This window comes from Agelaius phoeniceus, chromosome 9 (assembly GCF_051311805.1).
Source record: "Agelaius phoeniceus isolate bAgePho1 chromosome 9, bAgePho1.hap1, whole genome shotgun sequence".
NCBI lineage: Eukaryota > Metazoa > Chordata > Aves > Passeriformes > Icteridae > Agelaius > Agelaius phoeniceus.
Genome location: NC_135273.1, coordinates 19645711 through 19664507, shown reverse-complemented (window position 1 = coordinate 19664507; position 18797 = coordinate 19645711). Strand labels below are relative to the sequence as shown.

General features: G+C 38.8%; 1 protein-coding gene across 2 annotated transcripts in view; it reads right to left on the bottom strand.

Moving 5' to 3' along the window:
* Positions 1-5964: 5964 nt before the first annotated feature.
* Positions 5965-18797, bottom strand: part of TM9SF3 (transmembrane 9 superfamily member 3) — a 41930-nt gene continuing 29097 nt past the window's right edge. For both annotated transcript variants that reach the window (XM_054636953.2, XM_077183148.1), the window contains exons 10-15: positions 15588-15727; positions 13996-14064; positions 13758-13904; positions 13520-13603; positions 13333-13409; positions 5965-8886 (exon numbers count right to left, since the gene is read on the bottom strand). In XM_054636953.2, coding sequence (XP_054492928.1) covers positions 8819-8886; positions 13333-13409; positions 13520-13603; positions 13758-13904; positions 13996-14064; positions 15588-15727 — 585 coding nt within the window. In that variant the 3' untranslated portion in view covers positions 5965-8818. The remainder of the gene's footprint in view (positions 8887-13332; positions 13410-13519; positions 13604-13757; positions 13905-13995; positions 14065-15587; positions 15728-18797) is intronic.

Genomic DNA, 18797 nt, shown 5'->3' with positions numbered 1-18797 from the left:
GTGTGAGACTACCTTCTGCACTATTTCCTTACACTCTAGCCCTCCACAAAGAACCAGGGAGTTTCCATCACTGTAGGTTTTTGAAGAGTGTAGACAAACAGCCATCAAGACTAAACTTAGTAAAGTAACTTTATCAATTTCCTGAGTTTTATACTGCCCATTTACACACTATCTACTTTTACTTTTTCTGTATTAGGTTGCTATTTTCTCTGATTTTGTCAGGTGGAAGAGCAGTCTAAAGGTTATTTTTAAGAGAAAATCTTTAAAGAAAAGCTCATCTTTAAAAGAAAAGCTGTTCACCTCTCAGTGTTTCAGAACCCCCAGTGGGATGAGCACTAGCTGCTCTTTTCTTTCTGCACAAAGCCTGGCAATATAACTTTCTGAGGGTATGGGAAGCCAGAAAACAAAAGCTTGAACCTTGTAAGGGTGGTCAACAGCTTCACTTATCAGGATCATGGATCCTTGTCATCCCTGTGGAAAGCTGGGCTGTCACCCACTAAGAACAGTCATTTGACCACATGGAAACTGCTTGTTAAGCTCTTCCAGCATGACAGTTTACAATGGGGAGCCTGACCCCTTCTGCACACAGGACCTCCATTATAGATGTGGATGGATGGAGAAGAGGACATCCTATAGCTTTGAAGGAGGAAGAGAGCAAATTAAAATATGGATCCTTAATTGTGCAATTAGAGTGAGTCTGTGAGGGAGTTCAGAGGAGTCTATCACTATTATCCACACACAAAAAGTAATGTTGCCCTACTACAGGGAACTCTGGAAGTCTCTAACATGAGAACTGCACAAACCTTCCAGAAATAATTCTCAGTAACAATCCTGGCACTTTGCAACTGGCAGCCAAGGCAGTGTACCCAGAGCAATGACTGCTACCAGGTGTTTAGGAGATCAGCTTATGTCATCTTCATTGGCAGGGCCACATCAGTGCAACTAAGGAACACGGCCCTCTGAAAGGATCTTTCTCACCTGAGCTGTTAAAAAGTCAGTGAAGTCTCACAACAGCAGAGCAACTTGTGACACCAATAGTTAATTATCTGGAAAGAAAACAATCCATATCCATTGCTGTCAAAGGCAGTATTTTCCTTTGCAGAACCCTCTCCTGCCCAACACACACAGACAAAATCCACTGTCCTTTCAAGCTTCGCTGAGCAAGAATGCACACAGCTCTTTCTGAATAGCACCCATGAGCAAAGCTATGTGTGAGCTACTTAGTGCTAATGGAATATCCCTGCACACAATATGTCCTGAGGCCAAAACACACACAAAGTTTGCTAGGTCTTCCACAAGACCTGCTTCTTCCCTCTTGCCAGCACATGGGGTCCACCAATTCTTCTAACAAAGTGTCTGAGGCACCACTCCCTTGGAGCCTGTCCCACTGCTGATTCCACAGCTGCTGCCAAGTCTACAAAAAACCAAACACACCAAGGTGTTTGCATCACCACTACAAGGGTAGATAGAGTCCTGGAGAGATGGAGCAGGACTCTGAACCCAGAGCTCTTTTCTTCTTCCCTCTGCATTTCTAGTGCCCCTCACTTCTCCTTTAAATTCTTTCATTGCTTCTTTTCATGGTAGGAAAGAACTCCTGCTGCAGGTGTAGCCCAGTGAGCTGCACCATGGGGCCCTCTGCAGAACCATCACCCTCTCTTTGCTTCACCCCTTCTAGCAGAAGCTCATTGACTCCTAGAACCATTGCAGGCTTCCTACTCTGACAAAACCTCACTTCTCCATCTCCCTTTTCCTCTGACTGTTTATATCTAGCAGTCTATTGCTCTCACACTCCTTATCACTCCTAGAGTTGACCACTCTTGGGATGTCCCTTCTTCCCTGAGCAGTCACAGACAAATCCAGGTGATTAAGTAAGGGTCAACTCCTGCTCTCTCTTCCTTCCATCACCCATTTTAGTTTCTTGTGCAGTAGATTGGGGGTGGGTAAATTTTTTATCAAGTTTATTGCATTACCACCCAGGAAATACCTGCATAAGGTTAAATTATTTGCTGCCTAAAAGGAATCTTTCAAGATGCTGACACATACATGCTTAAATGTCCCAGGGGTTCTGAAATCCACTGTAGAGAGATCACTGTAGTCACAGGCACATTCACCTGTGCATTAACAACTCAATGTATAATTAACAACAGCCTTGTCATAACAGGCAGTGACACTTAGAGAAACTAGAAGTGAGCCATGGTTGGAAAATTCCTTTTTGTTCACCAAAGTAGCAGCAGGAAGGATTTGAAGTCACCCCACATAAAAAAGCACCAAACATTTTTCCCATCATTACTGCAATCCTTGAACTATGTGAGAAAAACCAAGATACTTATGGGGTAATTTTGAATTGTATAGGGACAAGCCGTGGGAGGCAGGGAAAGAAATCTGTCTTATCTGGAAGCATGAATTTTGGCTTGGCCACTGTCTCCCAAACTGAGGCATGTCAAACTGATGTTTCATTACTTCACTTAAAATCCATTTTCAGGGTTCACACAGGAGTCAGTTAAGCTTGGGAAGCATTGAGCAAAGCTGGTGGTTTTGATGATCTCTGCTGCAAGGTTAAGAAGAAGGGCATGGGAACATCTTTGGAAAAGCATCTGCTGTTAAAAATTTGAAGAGCTGAATCCATTGGTTTTTCCAAAGTACTTTTTGCCATAGGAAAAGTTCTTTTTTTTTTTTTTTCCCCTCCTCTTTATGCAGATGAATAAATCTGGGAAAGTATAAACATATCTCCAATCCTCTGTTACAAGATGAAGATGGGATAGTTGCATTTCCCTGCTCACAGGCAGGCATCCTTTACAGAGGCTGGTCCATATGCTACCTGAGTTAAGGCTGTTTGACAAGTGGGTAGAATTTAATGAATCTCTCAGAAAAGATGTTGCTCTATCAAAAATTGCCTTAGAGAATTTTCCCAGTTACAGCTTCTGCACAGGATTTCTGTACAGAGAATAACTATAGTAACATCTTCATCCAAACCACAGACAGAGAACATGCAGGTATTCATCTTCTTAGGTAAGCAACACCTTAAAATAGGTTCATCTTACAAGTCACTCTTTGGATCACTAAAACCAGGAACAGTAATTTCCTTTTTTATAATTTATTTTGCTATACACATAATTAAAAATTATGGTAATTTCAGCTTCAGACAAAGATGGGTGTTTAATCACTTTCTGGTAGTGAGATGAACAGAAAAAAAATTCTTAACAAAAATCACCTTTTAGCTTGCCAATTAAAATTACTCAAAATGATTCTGCAGAATCCAAATGCAGAACTTAACCTAACAGTATTTCTTCAACATTTTATTATACAGGTCCCCAATTCTTGCAGGTAAATGGGTGCCTGACTCTAAAACTGTCACATCTTTTTAAAGCAAACAGTAGGTAATGTTCACTATTCACCTGCTAATGTCTGGTCAGGCATTAACAAAATAAGGTGAATATTTCCATCCCAGTCTTGTAGTTACTCCTGTGTAGGAGAGCAAGAGAAGCCTCACACTAAGTTAATTACATAACCCACTTTTCTCAGCCCAATAAACTGATAAGACAAATTATTCAGAATGAAAAAACAGCATAAATCGAAATCTAAAGAATTACATATCTAGCAGCACAGAAAACCACTGTACCTTGCTTAGTGCTCTAAATCTGAACTTCCTGATACAAACCTTTCAAAAATGAGAACAAGCAGCCACAAAAGCTTCCTTGAGTTCAGCCTCATATGATGTTCTCAGCTCTGTTTCGAAGCTGCTCAGAAAAAGTTACTACAGCTCTCAAAACATTTCAGAAACCAAATAAAAGCTTGTGACACACAGGGTTCAGGAAAAAAAAAATCACTGTGTGGTGTCTAACTGTAGCACATTTTTCTAGGTTGGGCAGCTTGCTACACAGAACTGCTGGAGACTGGCCTTTCTCATCCAGATCCAGCATTTCCAGTTTATAGGACTTAGGTCTAAGCTTTGGTGAACTGGAATCTATCTAGGTAACCATTGCATCATATGGGTAAGCACACCTCACAGTATTAGGAGAATCCTAAAATAACAGTTCGGTAAAATTAGGTATTTTGTTAATTATACATAAACTCCCAATCTACAAATACATGTATTTTCTGGAATGCTGTAGTCATGCAATGCCAGCTGAAGGATAAGCACAAGCTTGTGAAGGAATGCTTTGGAATTCTCCAAGCCCATGGTCCTGAAGGAGATCTGTGTAGAATGTAAAGAAAGCTCAAATGGGTTTGGTTTTCACAACCAAACAAGCCTCAGCATGGTAGGACCTCCAGAGAAATTTGACAAGTTGTTCTGTATTGTATTATTAAGAGCTGGTGAGAAAATCAATACATCAATAAGGCAAAAATGCTGGAACCAGGCAACATCACCCCCTTGTTCACAGCAAATGAGTCCTTGTTTTTTTGCAAAAGCATTGCACTGTCGGCAAATACACTGATGAAAATAAGAACACTGTAACTGGTACAGGGCTGCGGGGCAATGACATTGTTAACAGCATATCTGTTTCAAGGTCTGCTTTTAAAATAGGTTAGTCCACCAGATAAAAAAGCCATTTTCTTATCCTTTTCCTAAATTAATTCCTGCCCCTTAAAGTGATTCTCTCCAAGAACTACACAAAGCCTTCCAGATTCATGGGTCCTCCCATTATCTTTACAGTTTCCCCCCACAACCCAAACTCCCAAAATTGGAAGAAAAATTTCAGAACCACTGAATGAAAGTACTGAAAGTAAGAAAGAACCCCTTTCCTGAACTGAAAACGCACTCCTGGATAAAAGCACACTACTTGCAGAATGCACATGCAGATGTCTCCTCTGCAAGTTTTGAGAATTTTCTCACTGATGCCATTTAGCAGAATGAAAATGTTCCCTTGAAAGGCTTTGGAAAACAAATGGCACCAAAACTTTGTTTTTTAAATGAGCTATGATGCTCCTGAAGAATTCAAGCCATAAACACACTGCTCCAACACTTTCAAGTGTGGCTTTATTCCAACAGTCCAACAGCAGGGGCTTTTGTGACTTCAGGGCTACCCCTGGTATGAGACACTGACTGTAGATGGCAGCAGTGCTAACAGCCATTGCAGGGCTGCTCTGCCATAGTGCATTAACCAGGAAAAGATCCAAGGGATCCAAAACTGGAATTCTTCGTCAATTTACAGTTCCAACAGACTTGAAATGAACCATAAGCTGCAGAGTCAAGAATTTATTCAAGAAAACAGGAGCCCTAAACTCCAGCTCCAACTCTTCAGTTTACTTGTCCACAGACTAGAGAGGAGACTTGTCTTTTCCTGAGCTGATGCCTTCCGGACACATTGCAGTGGAGAAATTCCTGAAGCACTCAGTTACAGAATTTTGCTGTCTTCAGTGAAACCATGTATATATACACTCCCTTGGGCAAATTTGGCTGGATACTGGTGATGTTGAAGTTAGAGCAAAACTTAACTTTCTCATTTGTGTTAGCTCTGCAGTAATGATAGTGATAAGAATGTGCTATCGCTTCTACTGTTTTAGTGTTTTGGGTTTGTTTTTTAAACTGAAACTTGTTAAAGAAATACACCTAGGACTATCCTACAAAAAACAATTTTTGTGCCCTTTATACACTTTGGAATGTAATTTTGGAGGGGAATTAATAGACACTGTGACTTCAAAACATTCAGACATCAAAAAGAGCATAATGTAATGATTATTTACAGTGTCCATTCCCTCCAATCCAGCACTCATATATTTTCATATATGAATTACAAGAGGCACTTTCTATGTTGCACTCTGCCTCACCTGAAAATATTTACAATTATATTTACCTAAAACATTTGGTCAGGACTGGCTATTGCTTATGCAACTATTTACCCAAATCCCTGGCCTCTGTACCAAGAAATGGGAAGAAAAGCGCTGAGCAGCCAACTCAAGAGTTATCAAAAAGCCTGAATTCAAGGACCAGAAACTCTTAAGAAACAACCATGGTAAGAGGAGTATTGTCTGTAAGATCTTTATTTCTTCCATAAAAGAGGAAGGACTACATAATCTAAGCAGAGAGCTTCCAATTTCTATTAAGCAAGATGGTTCAAGCTATACCCACATTTTTGGGGAGGAGGGCAAGGAGGGGGAAGGGGAGCAAACAGCCTTGCCCCAAACAGCAACCATAAAGACAAGCTGTTGAAAACTGGTCACATTTTGCACTCCTTCAGAAACCAAAAGGGAGAAAACAAAGCAAACTCCCAATTTACGTGCTAGGGTGGCTGTATAAAAATGTCAATTATTTAAACACAGTACTTCTCCAGAGGAACCTGCTTGCAGAAACAAAAGCAATGCCTGTGCAGTAAGTATCTTTCCAATGTCACTTTAGAAGATATACAATCCTGTCTGGATATGCAAAAGCCAGAAATACCAGAGGATAGAAAAAGCAAGTAGGCAACCCACCATCCTGTGGCATTAAAAAGCGATTAAATGAAATTCACAAATGGTTTGGTGAAGTTTCTGATAGACTAATCACATAGCAGGGCTCTAAACAGAGAACCAGACCCATTATCATAACATTCCCTTTAAAAAAACTTTTATCTTGGCAGATTACTTAATGTATTTATTATATGGAGAAAATGGCTTCTCACTTCAGATTTAGAAGGAAAAGAGGGCTTCCCACAGCAAGTACTAGTACAAAATCCATTCTTTGCTTTAAGTCTCCATGTTTTGGAACAATGATAAACTAACTGTTGACCCAGTTTATAAGCTCATCTTAAAATTGGCCTGTACTTCAAAACAAAACAGACAAAAATTATTCTGTTGTGCAGCAGAGTGTTCACCTACAGACAGCAATGATTCATTTGAAGCAAAACTTAATTATTTTCTGACAGATTAGTTAAAATTGGCCAGGGAAATCAGAGCTAAAAGCTAAAATACTTTTCAGAAGCCATATGCAGCAAGGATGCACTGCTTCCCTCTATTACCTACCTGTACAGTTCACCAAGCTAAATACGGATGTTTCTCATTGTGGCTACTGCATTATCTGTACTTTTTATACAGAAACAGTACAGTGCTAATCAATACAAATATTTGGCTCATTTTTTAAATTCAGAAGTTTCCTTTTACATGGCAGGTGCTCTATTTCAGATAGCCACACTGATGAAAACATTCCTACATGGCAGATGTCTGAAAAAAACCCCATGAAAAAATCAAGCCCAGTGGCTCTCAAATCTGTCACAAACTCATTCAGGATATTTCTAACTAAATACAGTGCATAATTAACAGTCATCTTAGAAAGACTTAACCTTTATTTGCCCATTTATTTCAGTCCACACTTACCCCCACTTTTCCCAGTACACTGGCTGGATCACAAAACACTTTGCCACAGCCAAGAAGAATCTTTTTTGGGTTGGTCACTCACTTTGGAGTTGTATTGTACAATACAGTTGTAAGCAAATTCTGAATTCAAAGAAGGGGGATTGATAGATGAAAACCACGCTAATATTGTATACAGAAACTGGTGCTCAGCAGTATTGCCTTTTCAAACATTCTCAATTGCAAACTCATCTATTTTCACAATCAAAACATTTTGTCTGAAAAGTTTATTTTAGTTTTCTGAACACTCTAAAGCAACTGTGCTTTTGATGTTACAAAAGTGTTCAGATAGGATTAACAAAAATTAAAATGTTCTAAATTACAAATTTAATTCCTGTAAGAGCTTGAGAAATAGAACAGAAAAGCATGACATACACACATTGTGAAGAAACCCCAACTTTTCATGCAATGGCAGGCAAGATGTAAAAAGCCACCCGAATTCACACATTTTTACACCGAATCATCAGAAAAAGTACTCTGTAGTAAATCTGTACATCCAAATACATTTGGGATCTACACCTAAGTTACATTATTTAATGTTATATACACTTATTACCCCTTGTATGATGTCTAAAGGAAAATCTTCATTCAACCCAAACCCAAAAAAAAATATGCAAGACTAACTTGGAAAAAAGGAGAATCACTTTAGACATTCAGTTAAAACGTTGGTTTTGTTTTAATCTAGACCTCAGAGTGTTTATTAAAAAACAAACAATCCTCTTCATTTAACATTTTGCTTTCTAACTGTACAGTAAATTGCATTGCAGAGAACACATCCCGTCTTCAGACTGTATTTTCTTTGGATGGATTTAAGATGTAGCTGGATATTACTTTAAAGATAAATAAAGGGAAGTTGGTCCAACTAGGCAATAGCTGATATATTACATGCATATGGGAGTTTTATATATGTTTAAATTATTTTTTAACAAATGAGTGTAGGGTAGTTGATATTGCAAATAAACCAAAAAGCACCTGGAGTTGAAAATACAAAACATACCTCCTATCCTGGCAATGGCAGTAAAAATCAGAAGAGTAATCTTTCTGGAACAGCATTTTTACATAATTTAGAAATGTTGAGTACCAGGAAGACTACTAATCAAGTAGTTTTAGCAGCCAAGTTTCCCTCTTTATATTGAATGGAACAAATGCTTTAAACAAACTGTTTGTCCTCTTCACTGAAGAGAGCTAGTCTATTCATCTTTAATGAGCTAGGTTTTTTGTTTTTTGATGTTGGTTTTTTGGGGGGGAAAGATTAGCCACATACTGTAGTAATGCCTACTGCATATAATCCAAGCATTTGCTGTGAACAGTTGGAGAAAGCAGTCAGTAAGAACCTAGGATCAATGAAATAGATGTTACTTTAAGCCATCCATGAAATGGAGACCCATATAGTGCCCAGTGTTAAAACCCAAATCTCTTCTCGCGCTTTTTGCTGTGCAAATTCATCCCCAGGAAAACAGGAGCTGATCCATAGTTCAATTTTCTTATTTCCTTAGTCAATTTTCACATTAGTGTAGATTTTACGAACAAAGGCACTTGTTCCCATGTAACCAATAGCTCCTGCAAAAGAAATCAAAAACATTCCATATGTTAGAGAGCTGATCATCAGAACCAGCCAGCAGCATAAACCACGCACACTTCAACAGAGAAAGTCACACAAAGCATTTACTCTGCACACAGAAACTTCTTACCTGTAATACTTGTTCTCAAACTCTAATTATCCATGTTCCCCCTGAAAGGAACTTCCCCTGTCTAGCAATCCAAATCCATTAAGCCATCTTACCAAGAGGCCAAGCTCACTTGGCCTTGATAAATATAGCAGCCCCCCTACTGCTGCCAATAATCAAGTCCATTTTTTCTGAGCAGAGGGTAAAAAACATACAATCACCCACTCTGCAGGGAAGGTGGATGGGAGGGCAGGTTTTTATTATAAGTTACATGCCTTCTGGATGAGTGTTTTATTGGCAGATGGCTTCTCCCCTCCCACAAAGCACAAATAATAATAGATCCCCGTCCCAGGAGTCTTACACTCCAAGGAGGTCTGTACAAAGACATTAACAAGTAGCAGTTAGTAGTTCAAGAAATTGCAACCTGTGGTTTTCAAATTAGTAAGAGTCATGAACAAAGTATGCATTGTCACAGCAGTAATAAAAGAACAGGTCACTGAGTTTTTGATAGGGGCAACAGTTTATGCTAAACCCAAAATACTGCAGTATTAAGGACATTCAGAAAAATTAAAGAAATGCACTGGACTAAGGCCTCTTCTCAGAAAGAGATTCATCAGCTCTCCTGGTCAAACCCAGAAGCTCAGGTTTGCCAGGCTCAGTAAATACTGTGGGCTTACAACATCAGCAGGGAATGTCTTCATCTCTTCCAAGCAAAATGAGAGTAAGTCAATTTGGCTGATCGTCATGTTTGAAGTGAAGCTGAAAATCAGGCAAGAATTAGAGACAACTGCTGTCTGACTGCCAACACAGTTGTATTTTACAGAATGGATAGAGAAGTCAGGGTCTGTAAATCACTACAGAGAACTCCTAACATTAAATGCTTGGATGCTTGGTAAAGAACACTCTTAAGAGAGAAGATATTTTTCCTTCCTTGAAGAAATGAAGAAAAGCCCAGAACAAAGCATTGCACTGAATTAGGATGCATCAGAACTGGAGAAGACATGTTAAATATAGAAGTCTAACCCATGCTAAAATTTTTAAGCCAAACTTTCCAGTAAAAATATAAAGATATAAAGTGGTTGTTTTGCCTTTACATATTAAATCTGTACAGACCTGCAGCTGGCATTGCTGACTATGGAATTATTCAGATTCTGAAGAGTTCTTTAAATCCTGGAGACTGATGGGATAATTTATGAAGTCAGCCATTAAGCTGTCACAAAGTTTTCATTTTTAGACCCTCAAAAGTCCAATATTTATACCCAATCAAGAAATCTGCACAAGGCAAAACTAAATAAATAATAATAAATCATTCCAGCGTTTTTGGAGCAGTAAGGAGCTTGTGGATTCAGCTTCTGTAAAGGACAGCATTCCAAGTTGTATAAATATCATGGCAACCATTCCACTGGCCAGCAACAAGAGATTTGCATTACTAACTTGGGCAAAGCAGAGTTCCATTAAAGCAAGCACAGCACACACAAGATCAGGTTGCTGCCTGCAAGCAAGCTGGGGATGCAGCAGAAGGAAGGCATGACTGTTCAAGGAGAGACCAGTGCAGCACTTGGACAGACCCAAGTGCAGGCTGTGAAGAGATGATGAGAGCTTGGAGTCATACAGAAGCATGTGCAGATTTTTCTGCTGCTTGTCAAGAAATTAATCTTCTGTCTTATGAAGTAAATTAACAAAATAATGGCACTGGACTTCTGCTTTAAGACTCACCAGGCTTTTCCTGTTAAAAGCAAACACAGCCAACAGATCCAATGCCCATTTCCAGTGCTAAACTGATACACTCCAGAACTTGTTCTTTAAGAGTTCCTCTAGTGATGTGATGCCAGGTATCACAGAGATTTGAGAGAACAAAGCATTAACTGTGCTTCACTTGGGATCTAGAGAATGCATGAGGTGGAAGGGAGGGGGAGGAGTAGAGAGTAGCAGTCACATGAGACCACAAGCTCTCATCCCCATAAACAAATCATAACCTATTCTGAATCAGAGAGGTGCCTTAGCCAGGAAGGCCACTAATGGCCAATACCCAAGGCAGGGGTTAAGCCTCAGGGCTACTTCACAGCATTGAATAAAACATGGGGCAGGGAGGCAGAAACCCTGGGCAATGAGGACTAAAGAACATCCTCCTGATTCAAATGCAAGGCAGCTGGCTCATCTGAATAAAAAAATACATAGTAAAGGGAAATATTTTATTTGTTTATTAAACACCTTAGCAGATGATATTTATAACCTGGTTATGGCCTATTGAGGTTCAGCAGAAATAGACTGCAAGCATATTTCAGCAGAACAATAAGCTTTTAAATAAAGAGAAAAATCCAAATACTGAGGAAGAACAACCACAAAGCAAAAAGAGATTAACTCCCATCTATTACTTCAAACCAATTACTACAGTTGTGACTTTTTAAGCACCAAATTTTTTTTAAAGCTCTTTAAGCACACTTAAATGCTGAAGTGTGGTATTGCAAGGGTTCTTTCTATGTTATGTAGCCCCTAAGCCTTCCAACTAAGTTGGGAAATGAGTCTTAACCTTTTCTGCCACTAAGAGGGAAACATGAGGAGCTCAAAAGGTTTGGAAATTCTCACAGGCTCCCCACTGTCCGGTCCCAGAACTCAGATGCTCTGCAGAGAGCAGCAAACTTTGTGGATCAAAGCATCCCACTACATGTGGGATTGAGTTCACTAGGCATTGTCAAGGGCATTAAACCCAGAGCTGGATGATCCATTCCTACAGAGAGTTTCCCTGTGGCTGCTTTGGGCCCTAACTAGTTCATCTCACATCCAACTGTGATACCCAACACGCCCACCCATGTGAGCCTCCAGAGAACAGCTCCACGCCCTTTTCACAGACCTACAGGCAGTAGCACACACACTGCACAGTTCTTTAACACAAATGTTTTTGTTAGACCTCAATGGCTGCAAGTTCCCTACACAAATGCTTTTTGACAGGGGATTTTTTTTCTCCACTCCACATACTGAAAATGGCACTTCTCAGTAAAAAGGAATCTCACGGCTTCTCTTCCAACACATTTAAAAAGACAAAAAGAAATTTCAATAGAGCTGTGGAAATAAAGTTTAGTGTGCTGAAGTATTTTCTGGTTTTGAAAAATTTGGATTTTACGCTAATATTCCATCAAATAAGTGTCCTACCATGAGAAGAAATCATTTGACAATCTTCCGTTTTTGTATTTTAAAACACATTTTAATTACAGAAACTGGTGGACAAGCTTGGCTTCTGCATCACAGACATTTTAATCAATAGTAGCCTGAGCACTTTTGAAAGAAAACATTAGAGCTGAAAAGTATAAGCCTATTAAAGAAAAAAAATGGCTGCAAGACTACCAAAACAGCAGGGAAGTCTTGTAATGTGCCAAGAACCTGATGAAGCAAAATTACATTGTATGAGAGAAAAGGGGAACAGGTACTCAGCTGTTAAATGATGAATTCCCTTCCCTTTTTATAAAGCATTGTAATATTAATCACCCTTTTCAGGTATCAAGAAATATATACTTTACAGAAGTAAGTTCCTGTAAGACATCTAGTGTCTCAAATATAACTCTAAGAAATCTCCCCAGCAGCTATAGGACTATTCATTCACTGCTAAGAAGTATTTAATTAAGATCACTTACCAAAAAACCAACATTATAGAAAAGTGCAAAAGAATCAAGAAGCACTTGCTGGAGGTCATAAAGGAAATGATAAAAATAAAGTTAACATGTGAGTAAGTTTTTGGCTTTAACAGATGACCTCACTGCCATAAGCATCTGTCAAAATAGTATCTTAAAAAGCAATGAAATCCAGCTGCACACAGGAGCACCTTGCACTCTCCTCACCTGTGAATATTGCAATACTTATTTCTCAAATGTTATCCTCAAGCTCTCAGTCCTCTGTTCTGCTCACTCTCATATATACATGCCACAAGACACACATGGTCCTGTCATCACTATGGTGCTATCATTGATGCCTCAAAGGGTGCACCTAGCTCCTTGTCTTGGGTGACAGTAAAAAATCCAAAGCAAAATGCTAGCATGGTCTCAACTTCATTTGGAATTTATTTTGCATGATTTCTTGCCAAATACTGAGTCTTTCAAGCTTGCACAGAGGGTGAAATTCCCTGCACAGTATATAAATTATCTTCCTATCAGAAGAGACAATCCATAGGAATCTCCTATATAAAGCAGGAACCAAGTATAAGCAGAAAACTCTTCAGATTCTTCTTAAAGACTTTTTGAGCAGATCTTGCAGACATACACACTCTACCACCAAAACCACAAACTAAGGTCAGAAATATGGGTCTGAAAAAAATTGTTAGAAAACCTTCAAAATATCTGGAACTTACCACACATTATTCCCAGAGCTGTGCTAAATACCGCCATATAACCAAAGTAAAATGATGTTTGAAACAAGCCATACATCCTGAAAAAGAAAGATAGAAAGTTATGCTAGCCGTTTCCCCCGTTTTTTATAAATAAAACTGATTTGGCAGTACAGAAATCTGATACTCAAGCAAGAAGAGTATCACTTACTTTGTCTTGAAAAAGTAGTAGTAAAAGGAGTACATGTAAACATAAATCGCAGTTGATGCCGCAGAAAGAAAGCTTGTCCATTGCCTAAAAGTAAACACACATGTCCATCATACAAACAGCCAAAAGGCTTCCCAAGAAGCACAATGCACTTGGAAAAGACCCATCTAGACTGAAGAAACACTGCTTTTCCACAAAAGTCTCCCAATCTGGTTAACTATGAAAACAGTGCAACACTTACCACCTGTAATCCTCTGCGTTTAGCAGGAAATACGTACAAACGATGGTCACACAAACTGTCACAATGCACAGGATAACCAGAACCAGCATCATAAAGCCATAAACATAGTAGATCTTGTAAGCCCAGAATGAAGTAAAAATGAAATACCTGAAGAGAGTAAACAAAATATGCAGATGATATTGTAATTCAACTTAAATTGTAATTTTTAACCAAACTGGGAAACAGCTGAGGTACTCACATTTCAATAAAAATTGATCCAAAAGGGAGGATTCCACCTAGGCAAACAATAACAGCTGGTTCCATGAACCTGAAAGATATTAGGATTAGTTTAGGGACAACTGAAATTCATCATTTATTAAGACCAGATTATTAATATAGCACAGAAGATTGTTTAAAAGGCATGCTAACAAGAACACTTCTGTCTCATACCAGCAGATTTGAAAGATTCCCTCAAAAATGTCACATGTATGGATAAAACAAGAAGTTACTCTTGGGGAAAGGTGAAACAAAACATGAAGCTCATGCCTATCACCTACAGGCATAAGATTAGCCCTCTAACCAGCCTTAAGGCCACAGAAAGAATCTTTCTGGACAAAAAGTTCCATGACATCCACTAGCCCTGCAGGAAAGCAGTGAAAACACAGTGCTGTTGATGGCTACAGATACAGCAAAAAGCACAGGCAAAATTTCACAGGATAATAGTTATATAGATAAGAACCAGTGTTCATTTTTAATGCTATACTGAGTCATGAACATATAGTTAAACATGAATACCCAGCTACCTGTAAAAGACCCTGTCACTAAAAGGTGACCTCTCTGTAGCACTTGCAATGATGCTGAATCCAGGTAGTAACCGGTGATTTCATTTGCTGCTTCTTTTATTATTTATAGGGAGACTTGTCTAAGCTGATGGTATGTTACTTCATCATCATCAAGAGAAGTATTTTTAACTGTCATGCTGATCCAGAAAAATCCATCAGATTTCCAAGATACTGGTCACAATATAACTTAAATTCTAACATCTGAGCTGCACAACCAACCACTAACAAGAGACTCAGTGTGCTGCACTTCTTGGACATTACAGGCTTACATGTTTCAGTGCCCCTTTCACTTCATCTGTTCCATTCCTCTGAACAGGGAAAGCAAGAAAAGTCTATTAAAAATCCTCTGAGGATATTTTAATTTCCGTAGCTTGCTGCTTTCACCTCAGAATTAAATTAATAGGAAAAAGTGATTGCATTCATAATTTTCCAAAAACCTAAGTATAATTTTTGAGACTAGGCACCACTTTGCATTCACGTCAAAAATTATAAAGCCTTCTTCACAGTTCAAACCATATACCTGTAATATTTTAGGCTCTGTGCCATCAACAAAAGTACAGAATTGGGAATAGCATTGCAAGCTTCTCCCCACCATAACCCTGCAAATATGTCTCAGCTTGTGTTAGGAGACCATTAATCAGAACAGTTCTGCCTCCAAGGCACACTCAATCCTAAACCTGTAAGAGGCATTAACTGAAGTGGAGAGGTTTTAGTGTCAATATATCTATACAAGAACTGAGTTGGCACCACCCCCTTTACAGAGGGACTAAAGAGCATTTCAGGAAAAATGTGAATCAGTGATCCAGGAGTGTAAAATCTGCTACAACTATTAACCACGGTGTTTTAATTCAAAAGAAAAATCATATTAGGAAAATGTCAGTTGAGTGGTTCTTCTAGGCATAACTCAATTTAAATTAAAAGGAATTATTCCATTAAAGCTGAAGACCAGAAAAGCCATTTTAAATGTATTGAAGTGAATATTTCCAGCTAACATTATGCTCGTCTTTACCATTTCTTCTCTGGTATAGGACGAGGCACTGCATTGACACGACACGGGAAATTAGGCTGTCCTGACAGATTTCGGCCAAGAATAGTCCCAACGAGGTTCAGTGGAAGGATGACAAAGAAACAAATACAGCACACTGCCACCTGCAAGCAAAAATTTGCAGTTGCAATTAAAAAAACTAGTCTAAGACAACATTAGAAGATAATCAACCAGTATTAGTCCTTAGTAGTTATTGCTGTAGAATCATACTCCTACTTATGAAGCATTAGTCACCATATATTTTACCAAATAGAAGCATTTTTTCCCTGAGAAACTTTCTAATAAACATTATCAAGCCTATTTTCATCCATCAGTTGAGAAAACAGAACCATTACAGACTGCTTTACTGTTTCCACCTAATTATTATACTCAATACATTGCACAAGAAATAAAAAGAAATCTTCATGGTACTTCATAACAGAAAGTGTTGTTAGCGTTTTTTACAGTTTTGCAGAGAGTGCAAGTGGGAATTTCTCTGGGAATTAACATCTAGCAGTTAGGTAGTTGCACACAAAATTACAAGTGTTGGGTGCAAAACTTTTAATCCAATACAAAAAAAACCAAAACCAAGCCAACCAACCAACCCAATAACAATCACAAAACCATGTAAGAATGCTACCAATTTTGATTCAATTTTGGGTTCAATGTTTTCCACTATGCACCAACCAGGCAATTAAGAACATTGACTGACAAAGAAACCAGTGGCCACTGGTACACAAAGATACATAATTTAGAAACGTAACAAACCTACTTACATATAGAAATCAAGTTTATGTACAATACAGGAAAGGTCAAACCAATGCTCCAGCTCTTTCCAGTGGAACAGCCTCTCTAAAAATCTACCATGAATCTTTTTATGCCACTATACTTATCTAGCTCCATTTTTTCTATTCCTTAAAGGCAATATAATTTATCTCCCAAAATAGGAAAATTTCAAGTGTGAAACAAGACATTCTGTCTTCATAACTCTGTAGCACAGAAAGAAATAGCATTAGACAGTTTGGTAACTTTTTGATATTGATAATTAAAGACAGAACAGTTGCCCATAATGCAATCACCACAGTACTGAATACTGACCCTGTGACCTTTTCTATGCAAACATATGAAAATATTGCCTTTTAATGGCCTTGTTGCCTGAGGCTCTGTGTACACCCTGGTGCCTCCTGAGCAAAGGAGCTACATTTGCCTTCACTCCAGCAGAATGTAAAGTCCAGATTAACGCAAAACAACAGAGAGCAGAACAGATCTAAGAGCACACATTGACTTGCTTTAGAAGCAGTTACTCTGAGGATAAATAAAAGCTGCTCATGTATGTTGTATCTAAGAAATCTACAGCAAGCAGCTGAAAAGAAAGAATGACATTAGTTCAACACAAACTCAGCAATAGGTGAAACACAAATTTAAGGCAGCATTTGACTAAAGTCAGTGGGTTATTCTTCTATTACTGGCTAGCTTAGGACAGATGTGAAGGGAAAACATTGCCTGGGGTTGGATGGAGCAAGCCTTCATGCTTCACAGGAGGGGTACACCAAACTGGTGGCTCAACAAGCAGAAGCACTTTCCAGACTGCTCTGTATATCTTTGAGAAGAGGTTATTACAGAATTACTTCATAAGCCATTAAAATACGAAGCGCCACTGGTAAATAAGAAGACGCAAAGCTGTACTTATACTTGAAGTATAAATAATATAATAACAATAAAGCAGTTTTTACACAATCAATTTAGTATCTCTCATTTGTCTTCTTCCATTACTCAAAAAACACAGGTAAGCAAGCATAATGTTTTAAGTAGGATACTGAGGTTGCCTAAGAATAAATTTCAGGAGAAGCATACAACTCACTCAATGGATACAGGTTCTGCCCTTGAAAACTGCCCAGTCTAAATGAAGGAGCAGATGAGAATTTTCAGAGAAAAATATCAAAAAGTATCAGAAACATCAAAGAACATCATCTTGAGTGCTACATTTATTAAAATCCTCACCAAAATGTCCCAGCTTGTTTGAGGTGCAGTGGGTAGAAGAGATTTTCAAGAATTAAGGTTTGGATAGTATCCAAAAAATTTCTGAGCTGAACAAATTGAAACCACTTCCATTTTCAAGGAGAGTGTGCTCTGCTTCCTGCAAGGCCCTCTGGATGTGTCAGGTGGTCCCTCCTGCTCTTTGGTGTTGTTCTAGCAGGTAGCTTTCACACCTGCCTGAGGCAGAAAGCTCAGATCCAGGCAGTGTGAAAGGGCATCTGTACTGCTCATGCAGCCACAACTGTCTTTTATAGTGCAGGTTTTAAGATGACTGTAGTTTAATTTCTTGATCTTAAAAATTTCACCTGACTAGGGACAATGGTAGAAAGAGAATCCACTGCTTTACTGTACAAAGAAACTGCCCAGGAACTGCCTTGGGCTCTAAGCTCACCTGGAACAACACTTAGCATCTTGTTTTTGTCCATCTTGCAAAATGTGTCTATTTAACAGAATCCACACAGAAAGATTATAACCTTGGACAAGGAACCAAGCAAGGAACATCCAGGCCTAATTACTGATTAGCTGGCAAACTCCTGGATGAAACAAGGCTGTCAGTAGCATTTCACTGTAGCGATACCCTCAGCACAGCTGAATGGCTTCAAACCAGGTGGGAAAGGAAAGGGCTCAACCTGATCCAGCAGGGCTTGGCTGTTGTGTCCAGGAAACTGACTCAGCAGTAGCTTTGAAATCTAAAATGTTCATCTGCATAAAACAAGCTGAAACAGATCAAGGTCCCTTGAATAATGTCTTCAATACGTACAGTCAAGCTATCCCTAGTACACCTATAATTGGCATCTCTCAGAAAAATCTGTGGTTTCATTATCAGATTAGCCAAAGTATTACTGATAATGGTGTAACGCCTTACATTCTGTTATCCATTTGGCTGAAAAATTAACTGATTTCAAACAGAACAGCCAGCATCTTCAGTGATACCTAGCAGCAGCACTAGATAAAGTCAACATTTTGTTAAACAGTGAAATGCCACCTGTCTTAATGCTATCCTGTGTTCTGAGGACATGTGAAAGTGAAGTACATTTTTTCCTTTTTATCCTGAAGCCACTTCAGGGGTCTAAAAATTATGTGAGCTAAGTCTGGAGCGCAAAGGAGACACAACTGAGCAAACAAAAATGAGTGATAGCAGAGGCTCAGGAATGCCTC